The 13,701-nt window shown below is 41.3% G+C and overlaps 1 protein-coding gene across 10 annotated transcripts in view; it reads left to right on the top strand.

The window, feature by feature from the left end:
- Window positions 1-134: 134 nt before the first annotated feature.
- The window catches only part of BCAS3 (BCAS3 microtubule associated cell migration factor), a 299,242-nt gene continuing 285,675 nt past the window's right edge, over window positions 135-13,701 (top strand). For 9 of the 10 annotated variants that reach the window (XM_015880750.2, XM_015880748.2, XM_015880754.2 and 6 more), the window contains exons 1-5: window positions 135-262; window positions 1,429-1,516; window positions 3,541-3,595; window positions 5,000-5,075; window positions 6,854-6,960. In XM_015880750.2, the coding sequence (XP_015736236.1) occupies window positions 1,446-1,516; window positions 3,541-3,595; window positions 5,000-5,075; window positions 6,854-6,960 (309 nt within the window). In that variant the 5' untranslated portion in view covers window positions 135-262; window positions 1,429-1,445. Of the gene's footprint in view, window positions 263-737; window positions 759-1,428; window positions 1,517-3,540; window positions 3,596-4,999; window positions 5,076-6,853; window positions 6,961-13,701 lie in introns of those variants that run through there. The other variant, XM_015880747.2, reaches the window with a different exon arrangement.

The raw sequence follows: 13,701 nt of genomic DNA, 5'->3' as shown, positions 1-13,701 counted from the left end.
CGCGAGATCTCGATGTAAACAAAGCTGGGGGGGGGGGCTGAGCTGCTCCGCTTCAACCCAGCTTGGATGAGCGCAACCGAACCCCGCTCCCTGTGCGCCCCGCCTACTTTGGAGAAGAGGAGAGCTGATTGGTCGGCAGCGAGGAGCAACCCGCCTTCGGGGTCATCTGATTGGCTGGCGGTGTGAGGTGCGCTCTGTGTCACTCCCCGTGAGGGTCCTAAACACTGTCAGTGAGGAGCCGGGCTGAGGGGCGAGGCGGCAGGTGAGTGAGTGAGTGAGGGTGTGAGGCGGGAGGAAGGAGCGGTGTGTGCTTATGGCGAACGGGGAGAGCGGGCGGTGAGGGCTGAGGGTGGGCCTGGGCTCTGGGGGGGTTGGTGAGGGTGAGAGCGGGGCTGTGAGGCCGGGCAGGGGCCGGGGTGCTGAGAGAGAGCGAGGGGCCGTGGTGGGGAGCGGGGCGGCCGGGGGCTGCCAGTCTATGGGCCTGTCTACCTGCCTGTCTGCCTGCCGACCTGCCCGGGGCTGCGGCCTCGGAGCTTGGGGGGAAGCCGGGCTGTCGGAACGCCGAGCTGTGTGTTGCTCGGTCGCTGTGCGGCCGGCTCAGCGCTGTGGCCCGCTCTACCGCCCGCGGCTCGGTTCATTCAGCCCCCGGTGTGACGGTGATGGGGCGCGGTGTGTGTGATAGAACCGAACCGGACCGCTGCCATTGTGGAGGGTTAAGGCTGCGAAGTATGGCGAGAAGCTGATAACCCACCTCTTCTGTGAGTCTGTGTTGGGAGTTTGGCTTTGTTTGTCATGGAGCTCTTGGCTCGGGGCTGGAGTTGTGTCTGGTATCTCTGGTGTCACACAGGTGTTGTTTGCTGTTAGGAAAGTGTTCAGAATTCCAAGGGCTGAATTACATTCCTGTACTTTGCAGGAGGCGCATTGATACACATTGATAGCAGGATTAGGGGAAATGGTTTTAAGCTAAAAAGGGGGAGATTTGGGTTATATGTAAGGGGGAAGTTATTCACTGAGAGTGTGGTGAGGCAGTGGCACAGGCTGCCCAGAGATGTTGTGGATGCTCCTTCCCTGGAGGTGTTCAAGGCCAGGTTGGACGGGGCCCTGGGCAACCTGATCTAGTAAAGGTGTATGTTTGGTGGCCCTGCCAGGCAGGGGGTTGGAACTACATGATCCTTGAGGTCCCTTCCAACCCGGGTCATTCTGTGTTTCTGTGATACCAATAGATGATAGAATCTATCTATATTTTATTTTCTAAAATAGATAGAATCTAATTTTTAAGAGCGCCATGAAGGTGTGGTGCCTTATGGGTTGAGTAACTTGAGTTTCCTTCCTTTAGAGGTTCTCATAATCCTGAAAACGATGACAAGAGCTGGATTGCAAGCAGCCTTCATGCAACGGATTGTTACTAAGTGGGAATGTTTCTTACAGGTGTCTGCAGAGAAGCAATGGCGACAGAATCCCCGCGCCGCCCCAGTCGCTGCACTGGAGGAGTGGTGGTCCGCCCGCAAGCTGTCACGTAAGAATGTTGTGGAAGAAATGGCCTGATAGGGGAATGTGTTCTGTGGTCTTGCACGTGAAGCACCTTGCCCAAACTCTGTTTCAAAGCCCCCTCTGAGAGCTTATGTTGACAGGACGTTTCTGTTCTGTTCAGTATTTCCCAATCAAAGGAAGTAAGCAGGTGTTGCTTTCTTGTCTCCTCGGCCTCTGCAGGTCAGACAGCCTCACTGAATGAGGCTCTCACCAGCCTTCAGAGCTGTGCAGCTTAAAGATGAATACAGATATAAACTCTCATGGAGAAAATTATACTGAGTGGCGTGTAACTCCCTGCAGAGTTCTGCCTATGTTAAACTAAATTGTTAGAAACAGGAGATGGTAGAAGACTATAGAGAGAAACGGTGTATAAACAGATCTGCTTTGAACTCGATTCTGTAATGGATTTTAAGGCTCCCAGTGTTCAGTGTTCTGTGTGTTTTTAGTTTGTTGGTTTTTTTTTTGTTTTTAAACAATTTAAAGAAACTTTCATGGTTTATTATTTTTTTTTTCCTACATTATGAAGAATTTACCACATATATAATAGATAAAACATTTCCCAAACACCAGCGTTGTTTCTTGGTGTGATATAGGGGGGGAAGAAGCCACCCTGGTACTCATTTAACAGACTGAAAAACAAAGGCATTATGACTATCGCTGGTAGGCATTCACATGAGAACTTCAGTCACTGTTTAATGCTACACCTGTGAGATGTTATTGGTAGGTAACAAAGGAAGGTACACAAAGACAGTTTTTGTGACCTACATAAGTAAAAGAAGGATCAGCCCTAGAAAACCACACCTTATTTGTGAGGCATTTACTTAATGCAGTGGGACAGTCTCCATTGATTCAGCCCTCCCTGGGTTGCTGAACAAAGCCTGGTTTTGCCATTGGTTGATTAAGCTTTCAGAAAGTCTTGTGGTTTTGATTCATGGTTGTTTTCAGAGAGGAGTCCAGTCCTTAAGTTGATTGGGGTGTTGCAGCTTTTGAAGTATCTTTGGTGCCCTTGTTTGGGGGAGAGCATTTCAGTCTTAACCTACTGAAAGCTCCAATGTAGAAGAATTTACATGGTTTAAGAAGCACAAAGTGCACACCTTTGGCTATCAAGACCCCTTAGTTGCTTACTTTTTCCTTCTTGCTCTTAGAAACCTTGCAGTAGTGCATGAAAAATACCTGGCAAAACAAAAAATGTGGGAGCTGCCAAAGCTGTTGGCTATGGAGGAAGTTGCTTTCTGTTTGTTTTTGAGTCTCCAGACTTTATGAATATAGATTTGGTTGCCAGAATATTTCAGAATTACACATTTCTGAAAGCATGGACTTTCTATGTAGTTTCAACGCTGTGTGATGAACTCGGCCAACACTGTGCTTTGCTCAGCAGTTACACAAGAGCCTCACCACTCATGCAAGGATAAGCTAATAAAAATGTTAGTTTAAATGTAGCAGATCCAGTATATCTTGCAATATATCCTATTCATTGCTGCTAATGAACTTCCAAGAAGGAGTAAGTTCTTCAAGCTGTAAAATTGGAACCTTGCTCATCCTGGTTGGGTTTTGGTTCCGCCCACTGTTGTTTCCATTTACTTTGTCATTGTACATAGTGTACCTGAGGTCATAAAGTTTACAGGCCCCACAAGGGAAGCTCCAGCCCTTGCTGTAAGCACTCTTATATGGCATAAGATCCAGTTCAAGTAGAAAAACACTGAGAAGTGATTTCCAAAAGCCTTTTTTGCTCTGATTATTCTAACGTGGAGTACATGGTTTCCTCTGTTATGTTTTACGCCTTTTCCTGAGCAGCTGTTTCATGAATAGGTATCAATTCACATTTAACATACTTTTAGGTCACTTTGTGTATATGTTGTCAGTGTGTGACAGCCTATTGAGTAACTACACTGCATCCTTAGTAATTTTCTGTGTTGTCGTGTTTGTTTTCTCTGTCAACGCCTTATTTAATATATCCCTAACCACTAATGGACTCCAGTAGTAGTGAAAAATTCTCCTTCTGTTTTCAAGGGAGCAGTCATATATGGAAAGTGTTGTTACTTTTCTTCAAGACGTTGTGCCACAGGTATGTGCATGTCTTAAAAGCTGTCTTTTCAGTAGCGAAGCAGAAGTCTGCCTTCTGCTTTCTTCCTTTCCCTTTTTGTCTTCTTTTGTCCCTTTTTGTTCCTTCTGTGGAGAAATACAGTGCTTCTGGTTTTGTAGTTTTCACAGGTAGCAGCAGCATGAAATGGTCATTTCTGTATTGCTCCTGGGCCTCTCAATAGCAGAGGGAAAGCAGTGTTGGAAGGCTGCAGTCAGTAGTGAAGTGTTGCAGCTAATTGCCCATAGCCTCAGGAAACTCTCTTAGTCATTCAAATAAGAACCATCTTGGATAACTGAAGTCATGAATTTTTTTAATGGTAATAATAATAATAAGAAGAAATCCCCTTGCTGGTATTGGCTTGTGAAATGCATTTTTGGACTCATGGTCAAAATTAAATTAGTCAAACTTTCATTTAAAAGATTGCTACGTTCCCTATCCCCCCCTTCCTGCCTTTGCTTTTCTCTCTGTAGTTAAAGGGTACAGTCTGTGTTTTATTGTACAAATCAGTTTGCCTTGGAAACATGGAATGTGATCTGTTTGGAGAAGTAATACCCACACTTACTTTTTAAATCTGCATTTTTAGCTTGTGTTATTGCTTTTCTGGCATGTATAAAGTGATTATATGGTCTCTTTTCATATTTATTCCAATATATTGCACTGCATTTTGCCCTAATTCATTTGGAAGTGATGGTATTTCTACTGTAGCTCACATTCTTAATACCACACTTTCTCCTGAGAACTGTAAAGCACACAGGTTGGAAACACTGCAAGTCTCCTTCAGAGTTTCTTTTTGCATCTCATCTTATGGGAATTTGTAGAACGCAGAACTGAAACGCAGATTTGTTTTACTGGAATTACAGCTTATTCTTTTAAAATGGCTGTATTAAAGATGTCACGCATGTAATTACAACGTGTCAGTAAAATAAACTGTAGTAAAAGTGTTTCTTTCTTCATTTTTGCTTACAAAGCATTTAAATGAATAAAATAAGTTTTAAGAATAAAAATGCTTCTTGTGAGAACCCCTGATGTTGCTCTTAGAAGCAGTGTGCCACTGCTAGAAGTTAAACATGGCAGAAGTCACTCTATTTTAGCCTGACTAAATGGCTGTGGGTCCTGTAGCATTTCTGACCTGCTGCACAGGGTTTATTGCTGTGTGTGTCTGCTTCAGTGAGTGATGTTAGAACTTTGAGTTACACCCAGCATGCTGCGTGTTGATCATGGACTCATTCCTCTTAGAAGCAAAATGTCACAGTAATACTGGCTGTGACTGTAAGGTACAGGTATACCTGTTTATTTATTAACTTCATAGTCTCTTCTGTGTTCTATACAGGGAGGAAAAAATGGGTGTTACATTTTCTTATTTTGAGCCTTTTGCTTTTTGCCCAGGCCTACAGTGGTACTCCTCCAGCAGAAGAAAAGGAGAAGATCATATGGGTCAGATTTGAGAATGCGGATTTGAATGGTACGGTTGCATTTCTCTCTCAGTATGTAAATACTTTTGTTCAGTACCTTCCAAATGGAACAGATAGGCCCTGCTACTGCATCTAAAGGCAAACTAGCTCTTGCTTAGGAAGAAAGGCAAATAATAAAAGATCCTATTCTTTTCCTTATGATAGTTGAAGACAAAGCAGAGAACTGAATTTATTTTGACCACTGTTTGGTTTTAAAGCCAGATTATCTAACTGCAGATCCAGTCCAAGACCTGTGTGTATGTCCATTGATATGTATAATTCATAGCAACCTAGGAAGGGTGAATGGTTAGGGAGAAAGATCAGGAGATTCTATGATTTCCTTCAGGTAAATGGAAGCAATGTCACAACATATTCTTGCAATGTAACTTACTGCTTGTAGTGTGTCTCAGTAAGTTGTCAGCTAGAGCTGCTGACTGGCAACTGCTCTTGGGCATCAAGAAACAATGGTAATGGCCACAGGCTTTTGCTAAGAGCGTCAAGTAAAGTACATATCCAGATGACATGTATTTCACCTCAACCCATCCCAATTACGTTTTCTGAACGAGGAAGATTACTGACTGAGTGGGAAGTGGTTGAATGCTGCTGTTGAGTATCTTGCCCGAATGGACTAACCACTTTGCAGTTGCTTGCAGTGTAAAGTACAAGTGGCTGCTGTAACTGGGGAACTAAGAGATCTGCATTCCTGATCAGGCTTTTCTGGAGAGTGCAAGAGTTGGCTTTTCCAGAGAACTGCTGTTGTCTGCCATCTTCTTTTCCTGTCTATAGCACTGTGATAAAGGCTTATTCTGGTCTTATATGAAGTAGTAGCTATAGCCAGAGCCTTGATGGGGAATTTTCAGACCCTCCTTGAGGTTAATAGGGAAGATTGTTATGTTTTCCAGCTGTTGAAATGGCACGGAGGCTGGCAGTTCATAAATTCATGGTTCTTAGAACAAGAAAAGTCCTATAATCTCATGCAGGGTATTATGTCCAGCTTTAGGCTGTCAGAATTTGTTTCTTTGTGAGCTCCTTGTCCTCTTCTGTTTATTTTTAAAAGTTCTTGGCCATTCCCTCTTTCGGGCCCTTTCTACAGCAAATTGAAAATGCTTTACAATATTTTTCACAATCCTGTATTTTGTCTACACTTACCTTTATGCAACGTAATGTGTTTGGACCTGAACTTATCTTATTTCAACATCCTGAATGTTTTTCCTCTCTTTCTTTGATGCTTACATATTTGCAGGGATCTTTCATCCATCCATGGAAGTAGAGTTCTGCAGGGCCATAGTCAAGAAAGGCTCAATTTTCTTGTTATTATGTTCTGAGGCACTTTTCTTCCTGTGGATTTCCTTCTTTTCAGGAGGTTGATGCAAAGATTAGTTGTACGGTATTTAGGAAGAGCTTTGATCAGTCCGTATGTTTGTAGCAGTAGAATGTGTTAGTTAATTTTATTGGTCTTTTCTCCCTTTTAAAAGTTTGCTGCATTATATTAATCACAGCAGCGAGTTATGGAAGTTCTAGGTGTATTTTGTGATAGCTCTTGTTTAATGAAGGATGTTTTTCTCCATCGTTTGTAACCTCTCTGTGAAATTTTAATAAATCTATTATGCTTGCCTAAAAGAATGCATCTCAATGTTGTTTCAACATAAAAAATGTGATCCACATCGCTTTGCCTTTAATTACAAGAGCAAAAACATTCACTGGGGAAACGCTATGTAGTATAGCTGGTGATAACCATGGCTGGTCCCAACCTGTTAACCAATGGCTTTGCTCTTCAAACCCAATTTAGATACATCAAGGAATATGGAGTTTCATGAAATACACAGCACTGGGAATGAACCACCGTTACTGCTAATGATTGGATACAGTGATGGAATGCAAGTCTGGAGCATACCTGTAAGTACCAGCTAACTGCTCTTCTGTGGTAGAAGTGCTTTTGTTTGTGATGGAGTGCTATTGCCTTAACATCTTAATTTTTCCTGTTGGAGTGGTTAAAGCCAATGTTTACCATCAGTACTGTATGAAGTGCATTTATCGTGCTTATGTTAAGGTGTATCCTGAGCACAGATCAAACTCTCAAATTCATGGACTTGTGGATCTGAGCATTTTTTACATATGATTTTTTGGATGAATTTTTAGAGTCTAATTGGGAGCAGCATCTGACATTGTGCAGCATATTCTATCTTGGACAGACAAATCTTTTTAACTTAGGGAAAGGAAAAAAGGGTGGAAAAATATGAAGAGAATCTGTTTGTCCCGAGAATGCGAGTATGACAGCATTAAATGGTATTTTACAGTCACAGTGTTTGTCATGTACGTGATTTGCAATTTTAATTTTATTAAAGTCTGTGTGTGCATATGGGTTTGATTTTATGCTGTCATACACACCCTGCAGGTTGTGTTTCAGAATGGTTTATGAGCACATGGTCTTAATTTGGGGAATTTACCCCAAATTTCTTGAACTGTAGAATAAAGTTTAATACAGTAGGTCATAAAATTCTTAACTTAAAAAAAAATATCGCTCGTAACACCTTGTCCTTCAAAATAATGTAGTGAGGATGGAGTTCTTTCTCTTCATAAAATATAAGGCCTTTTTGAAATATATATATATATATATTTCTGTGTTTTGTATTGCTTTGCTGTGTAAAAAAGGTTTGTATACCAGTAGCTTAGATGGTAAAACAGAAAATGCTCTTATTTTGTACACCTAAAAGTCTAGTTGAGTTTCTGAGGGTGTGGGAGAGCTGACTTTTTCCCTTCTTCATTTTGCATGTTGTTAGCTGGAGCTGAGGAAGGAAAAACTGCTGAGCTTTTGCATTTAAAGGAGGATTTAATAGAAAGAAGGGCCTAGTAAAACTTTAACGGCAGTAAAGAATAATTTGGGAACTTCTATCTGCTTGTGTGTCTCGAGAAATTGTGGCTAAATCTGAATTTCCTGGCTTTATATTTGGATTTTGCCTTCTACTAGAGTTAATTTGAATGCTAAAAATTGTTCTACACTACAAAATTAGTTTTCTGCAAAGTTCTGAACACTGAGCAGGTTATTAATAATGTACAGATCGTGAAACAGATTATTAAAATGCTTCAGAAACATTGCTTTGTTCTTCCAAGTGTGTTACAGAAAGCAAACATTAGGTGTCAGTAAGATACTGAGCTAAGGGAGGAAACAGAACTTCAGCTGTACTCAGACTTCCACTGCAAGTTGATCAATTAGTTAAAGGCAGTGGGTAGTCGCTAATGTTTAAGCAAAAGAATTTGTGCAAAAGATCTTAGTTTGTGCTGCTGAAGTATTCTTGCCCACATGCGATGTTTGCTGACAGACGTATGGGATGCATTCTGTTGGCAATGGACTTGTTGAGGGCACTGTGTGATCAGAAATGCTCTGTGTCTGACAGTTATAGGCAAGTTTTTGTTTTGTTGTGCCATTACTTTGTGGTTAGGTGAGAGTTCAGTGTGTCCCTCTTAAGTGACTTTCTTTGTCAAAATGGAAGCTTGTGTTTGTGAAAGCCACCTATATCAATGCTCCTGAGAAATTGAACGTGAGATGGCATCTTATATGTATAAAGAAAGCAAGAGCGAAAGAAGCGGCATGTCTCAATTCTTTGACACGTGAACAGATTGTGTTCAGTGTAACCTGAATGTTCTGCATTAACTGCCTGCATTTGAGCTCTTACCGCATGGTTCACTGCAGTAAGCATGAAATAATTTGATGGATCTTACTAACAAATGAGGAGTTGAACTACTTCACGTTTATTCTGACTTATGTGGAATAAGTGTGCTCCCTGGTTCTGACAGGTAGGCAGCACGGGGTAGCTTAACCATGTTTCCCTGTGGGAAAGGTCTGTTTTCTTCTCTTGTATCTGAATAAGCCACAAGGGAGGCGAATGAATGCCTGACGTGACCTTCTGCAGGAGGGCTGCTGGTCAGTGTAGCCAGGTTGTGTTTTCCTGGTGTTTAACTTCATACAACTTCTACATTTTGATAGTATTTCTTCTTTTAGGAAGAATAAAGAAACTGAAATTGCAAGAAACTTAGTGCATTTCATTTTTTACAGAGGTTTTTTTCATGGGTTGGGGGGTGGAAGTCTGATGAAACAAAAGGAAATTGCAATTATGGAAATACTGTACCGTCCGTTTTACAGATGTGAGCTGCAGAGGCAGCACGTTGCTTTGTCAGCCCTTATTTGTTTAACCTGTGAAATTGGGAAAGCACATCTGAGGGGGGAAGCGTCGTCCTGTGCAGTGCTGCGGTTTGTGTGTGCTGGTGGAATGCCAGTGCTGCAATGGATCCGCCGTTAGCAGCACGGACTTGGACGGCTTCTCAGGTTGATAGTCTTTGACATCAGTTTTTAAATATCTTCTCAGATCTTATCTTGTCTGATAAGCTTGGAGGTAACACAGCCTGTATTTATCCGTGTTTGTGTTTCTCCATCTATTTCTTCCTTACTTAGTCCAAGTAAAAGAAAATCTGGCAGTTAAGCGACTGACTTAATAGTTAGGGTGTATTTGACAGCACTTCTTTGTGTCCTTTGGTACTACGCAAATGTATTTTTCTTCTCGATCGTGCCGAGTACTTAACTCGTTATTACACAACGTTATTCCAGTTATTAAGAATAAAATAGAATCTCCATAGTTTAAAAACCTTTCAGCCTGAAAAAGCAACAATTTGACATTTCTCTGAAAATCTGCTTAGTGCGGCTATTATCTGTAGCATTGTGCTATTTATTCGTACAATTGAACCTCTATTCAGCACTTAATAAAATAATGTGTTGCAGGCAGTCGGGTTTGTGTCTGAGTGATTATGAAGTGTTTATGACAGCTCCTAAGCTGACACTCGCCGTAATGGTGTTACATTGACTTCTGAACACCTCGCAGGCTGCCTCCAGGAGTGTGTGGCTCTTTGCAGTCTGAGTGCTTTCACATTAACATCTCCTTGGAGTAAGATCTTTGACTACAGAAGTGTTACTTGCAAATGGAAGATACCATTAGGGCTGCTTCAAAGGGCTGGAATAATGTTTGGACTGCTGGGTGCTGAAGTAACGGCTGGGGTTTTGAAGTGCAGCGTCTCAATCTGTATTGCATAAGAAGCGGAAGGTGTCCGTCCAAGGGACTTTTCTTTGATCTTTGTTTTGAAATGGGGATGGGAAGGTTAAAAGTGCTCTTAAAATATGCCTCACTGAGTGGGGGAAAATCTGGGAATATACAAAAGTATGAGTAGAAGTTCCTATTTGATAATTGTGCCGTGTACTTTCTTGTTTTATTTGGACTTTGTTTTTCCCTCGCTCCCAGTTTCACGTTTCAAATACAGTTGGAACTGGTTGTTGCCTAATGTGGTTTCCAAGTATCTGTTCTAGATGTTCCTGCTCAGCGAAACTCATGTTGGCTGCATTTGTGGCAGATAATTTTTTTTTTTTTCATTGTATGCTGGAAGTTTCAGAAGTAGAAAATCAACTTAATGGTTCACATTACAATTGAAAAACAAAAACCCTCCTATGGAGCTCAGGTTGAATAAAGTAGAAAATGCCAAGGGAGCTCTTGATAATTATGGCAGCTGTATGTATAGCAAGCTGTGAGAAATTAAGAAATGTTTTGTTTTTACGCTCATTGAGTGACTGCAGACCTGATGGTGGTTGTTTCATTCACGTCATAACCTGCACTTGTGGGAGAAAAAGAAAAAGCACATGGAAAGAACTTGAGAGAGATGCTGAAAGAGCGTTCCATGGAGCTGTCCTTGGGTGGAAGCTGAGATGAAGGCTCACGGATGCAGTTTGTCCCCATGTCCTGCCTCTGCCTGATGCAGTCTGTGCTATTCATGTCTTTGTGCAGAAATGAAGCCATTAAAAAGAAACAAGAACTGTCTCCCAAATTAGAATTTCACAGGCAGCCTGCAGTCTGATTGTGCTGAAGCTCCTTGAAATGTATGACAAATAAAATGAGAATGTTGAGGACATTGTAACCATTACTGAGCTTTCAGTGCTTTTTAAATTGAATTTGTATCGTTGCAATTTTAAATGATAGATGCAGTTTGGTCACTTGAGAAGACTTGTGTAACACTCTGCACGTTGAAGTTCTCATAACTTATAGATAATCAGATGTTTTGAATGAGGAGGGTGATGGCTTCAATTCCTGAACTGAAAGAATTCTTTATTTTAGGTTCTTTCTCACTCTATCAGCAAATAACCAGTAGGACTCTATCCCAGCACGATTATGTCCAGAAGTATTTTGTGGTGGTTTCAGTCATTGCGTATTAGCATGTTATATTGCTTTGTTAAAGGTGTATATGCTTGGAACTTAAAACCACAGCAAAACAACAAACAAATTGGTGCTGATCTTCCATTTGCCCTGTGACATTTTATTAATATATTATCAGTTTACTTTTCTACTGTTGCGCAGTATTTTAAGCATTGGGTTTCAAACTTTGCTTCTGTTTGGTGTACCATGTGAAAACCATTTTCTACGGTTGGAAACTGTTAGATACCCTTAATGTGAACAAAACCATCTTTGTTCTTATTTTTTTTCTTAATGGGTGCAAACTGGTGTGCTCCAAACAATACAGCTCTGTCATCAAAAATTAAACAGTGCTCCGGATTCCTGGTAGGATGTGTTTTAAGCATTACTTCAAAATGTCCACATGGAGGAGAGGGTTCATCTTGCTCTTGCAGTCTGTCCTGATTGGAAGTGAACAATGAAGCCTTCACTGGGGGCCACGTTTCAGATCGTTGTGTTCTTTGCTTGCTGCCTCCCATGTAGGTCTGTGGTTTGTGGTCTGGTACTGGGTGCTGTAGAAGCTGAAGTGTGCTATTGGACCAGCTTGGAGCCATCATCTTGGATCCACTCTTTCACAAGTACCTGATGCTGCTTTTATAGCATAATATCCAATTCTTGAAACCTGTTTGGAAATATTCTTGGCTTGTGGAATGGGAAAGAAAAACTTTTAAGAGCTTTGAAAGCTGCCACAGGGACTCGCTACTTAGCTGGATGAAATCCAAGATGGCAGCCGCAGCCTACTTTCTTCACAGGTGCTTTTTGAAGAATTTAAAGCTCTGTTTTCAGTTCGTGAAGTCTATTTATATTTTGTCTATGATCATGAGACTGTGTGGCTCAAGGGTCTGGTAATGAGGGATATGGAGCCTTTTACCTTAGACTTGCCAGCCCACATCTTGCACAGTGTGGCAGTGACAAAGCTGTTGGCCATTCAGCATTGTTTAGCATATGTTGACTGTAGTTATTTGTCATGCTTTGATTCTTAGTGCAGTATGTGTCCCGTTTGAGGGACAGGTTGGCTGTCGTTGTCAGCTGTCTCAGGAATGAGATAAGGCCTGAAGAGGCAGGAAGATCAATATACAAAATCTCTCAGCCCTGAAGATGCTACTTTCAGCCAAGAGCGATACACGTGGCTTCAACAACAGTAATTGTGTTCTATGTGCTACATAGAAGAAAGGGTGTCTTATATGAATGGTGTTAGCGTTAACTGCAGTTAATTCTGAATTGTGTCGGATTGCAAATAGCAGAAGCTTCTGCAGGCAGCGTTTTTTAAACAAATTAACTGCATGTCAAAGAAAACTCTGAACTCTGAAGCCTTTTACTGCATTTTTTGGTGACCAGCAAAACAAAGGGGCAACCGGGTACTTCGCAGTTCGTGCCATACAGTGAAGTCCAGTGACTTCCATGGTTTTCTGTAGAATAGTTAAGGTCATAAGATTAAAAAATAAAACTGAAATCCTTGTAAAACCTGTCACTTTATGATAGATTCCCAAGTAGTGATTTTATAACCGTATTATGGTGTGATGCACAGATTTCTTGTAATCTCTTTTGCTGCCTTTCTGTACAGGGATGTGGGGGGGTTGGGTGACATCTTGAATTTTCATTGCTCACTCTACAGTGGGAACTTACCTTAAAATATCCTCCTTTTTGGCACCCTGTATAACCTGCTGAATATGTGAACTGTACTGATGACTCAGCCCACCTGAACTTTAATTTATGCTCAGTGTCCTCTTCCCTGGGGAAAGGCCCTGTGCAGGATGAGAGGAAAGGACACGTTGCATTGCAGCAACAACGCAGAGTCAGGAGCTAAATACTTAACAACCTTTGTCACCAGCTGAGGCTTTGGTTGGTCTGTTCATTTTTAATCTCTGTTGTTCCTGCCAGTAGAAAATAGTGAAATAGTTATCTTTCAAGTAATGAATATTAATTACTAAAAAGTAAGAATTATATCCATGAAAAGAGCTGGCTCAAATTTTGGTATTATGTGTTAAGGTGGAAAGAAACTTCATTTGTATTTATACGTTTTCAGGCCTTTCTGTGAAAACCTCATCTTTAAGCTCTGCCAGGTCTTGGCATCCACGGGTTAAATAAACATGCTTTCTGGAGTTCAGTATATTTAAGAGGAGAAACTTGGTTAAGCAGGTTTGGCCTTCTTAGCGTATCTTACTTTTGGGACTGTAACTGTATTTGAAGTAGATTGGAGTTAGAGCCAATGTGCTGGCGTGCTTAGAAAGGAGGTGACTGAATTGGGTTAGATTATTTTATATGAATCACTTCTTCCATGCTTTTGTTATGCTAGTTCTTTTCCTTCTTGTTTTCATTCATAGCCATTGATGTGCGTACACATGTAAAACAGCATTTTCATGATTTTGGG

Source organism: Coturnix japonica, chromosome 19 (assembly GCF_001577835.2).
Source record: "Coturnix japonica isolate 7356 chromosome 19, Coturnix japonica 2.1, whole genome shotgun sequence".
NCBI classification, from domain to species: Eukaryota; Metazoa; Chordata; class Aves; order Galliformes; family Phasianidae; genus Coturnix; species Coturnix japonica.
Note: the sequence above shows the minus strand (reverse complement) of the source record. Positions and strands in the feature narration are given on the sequence as shown.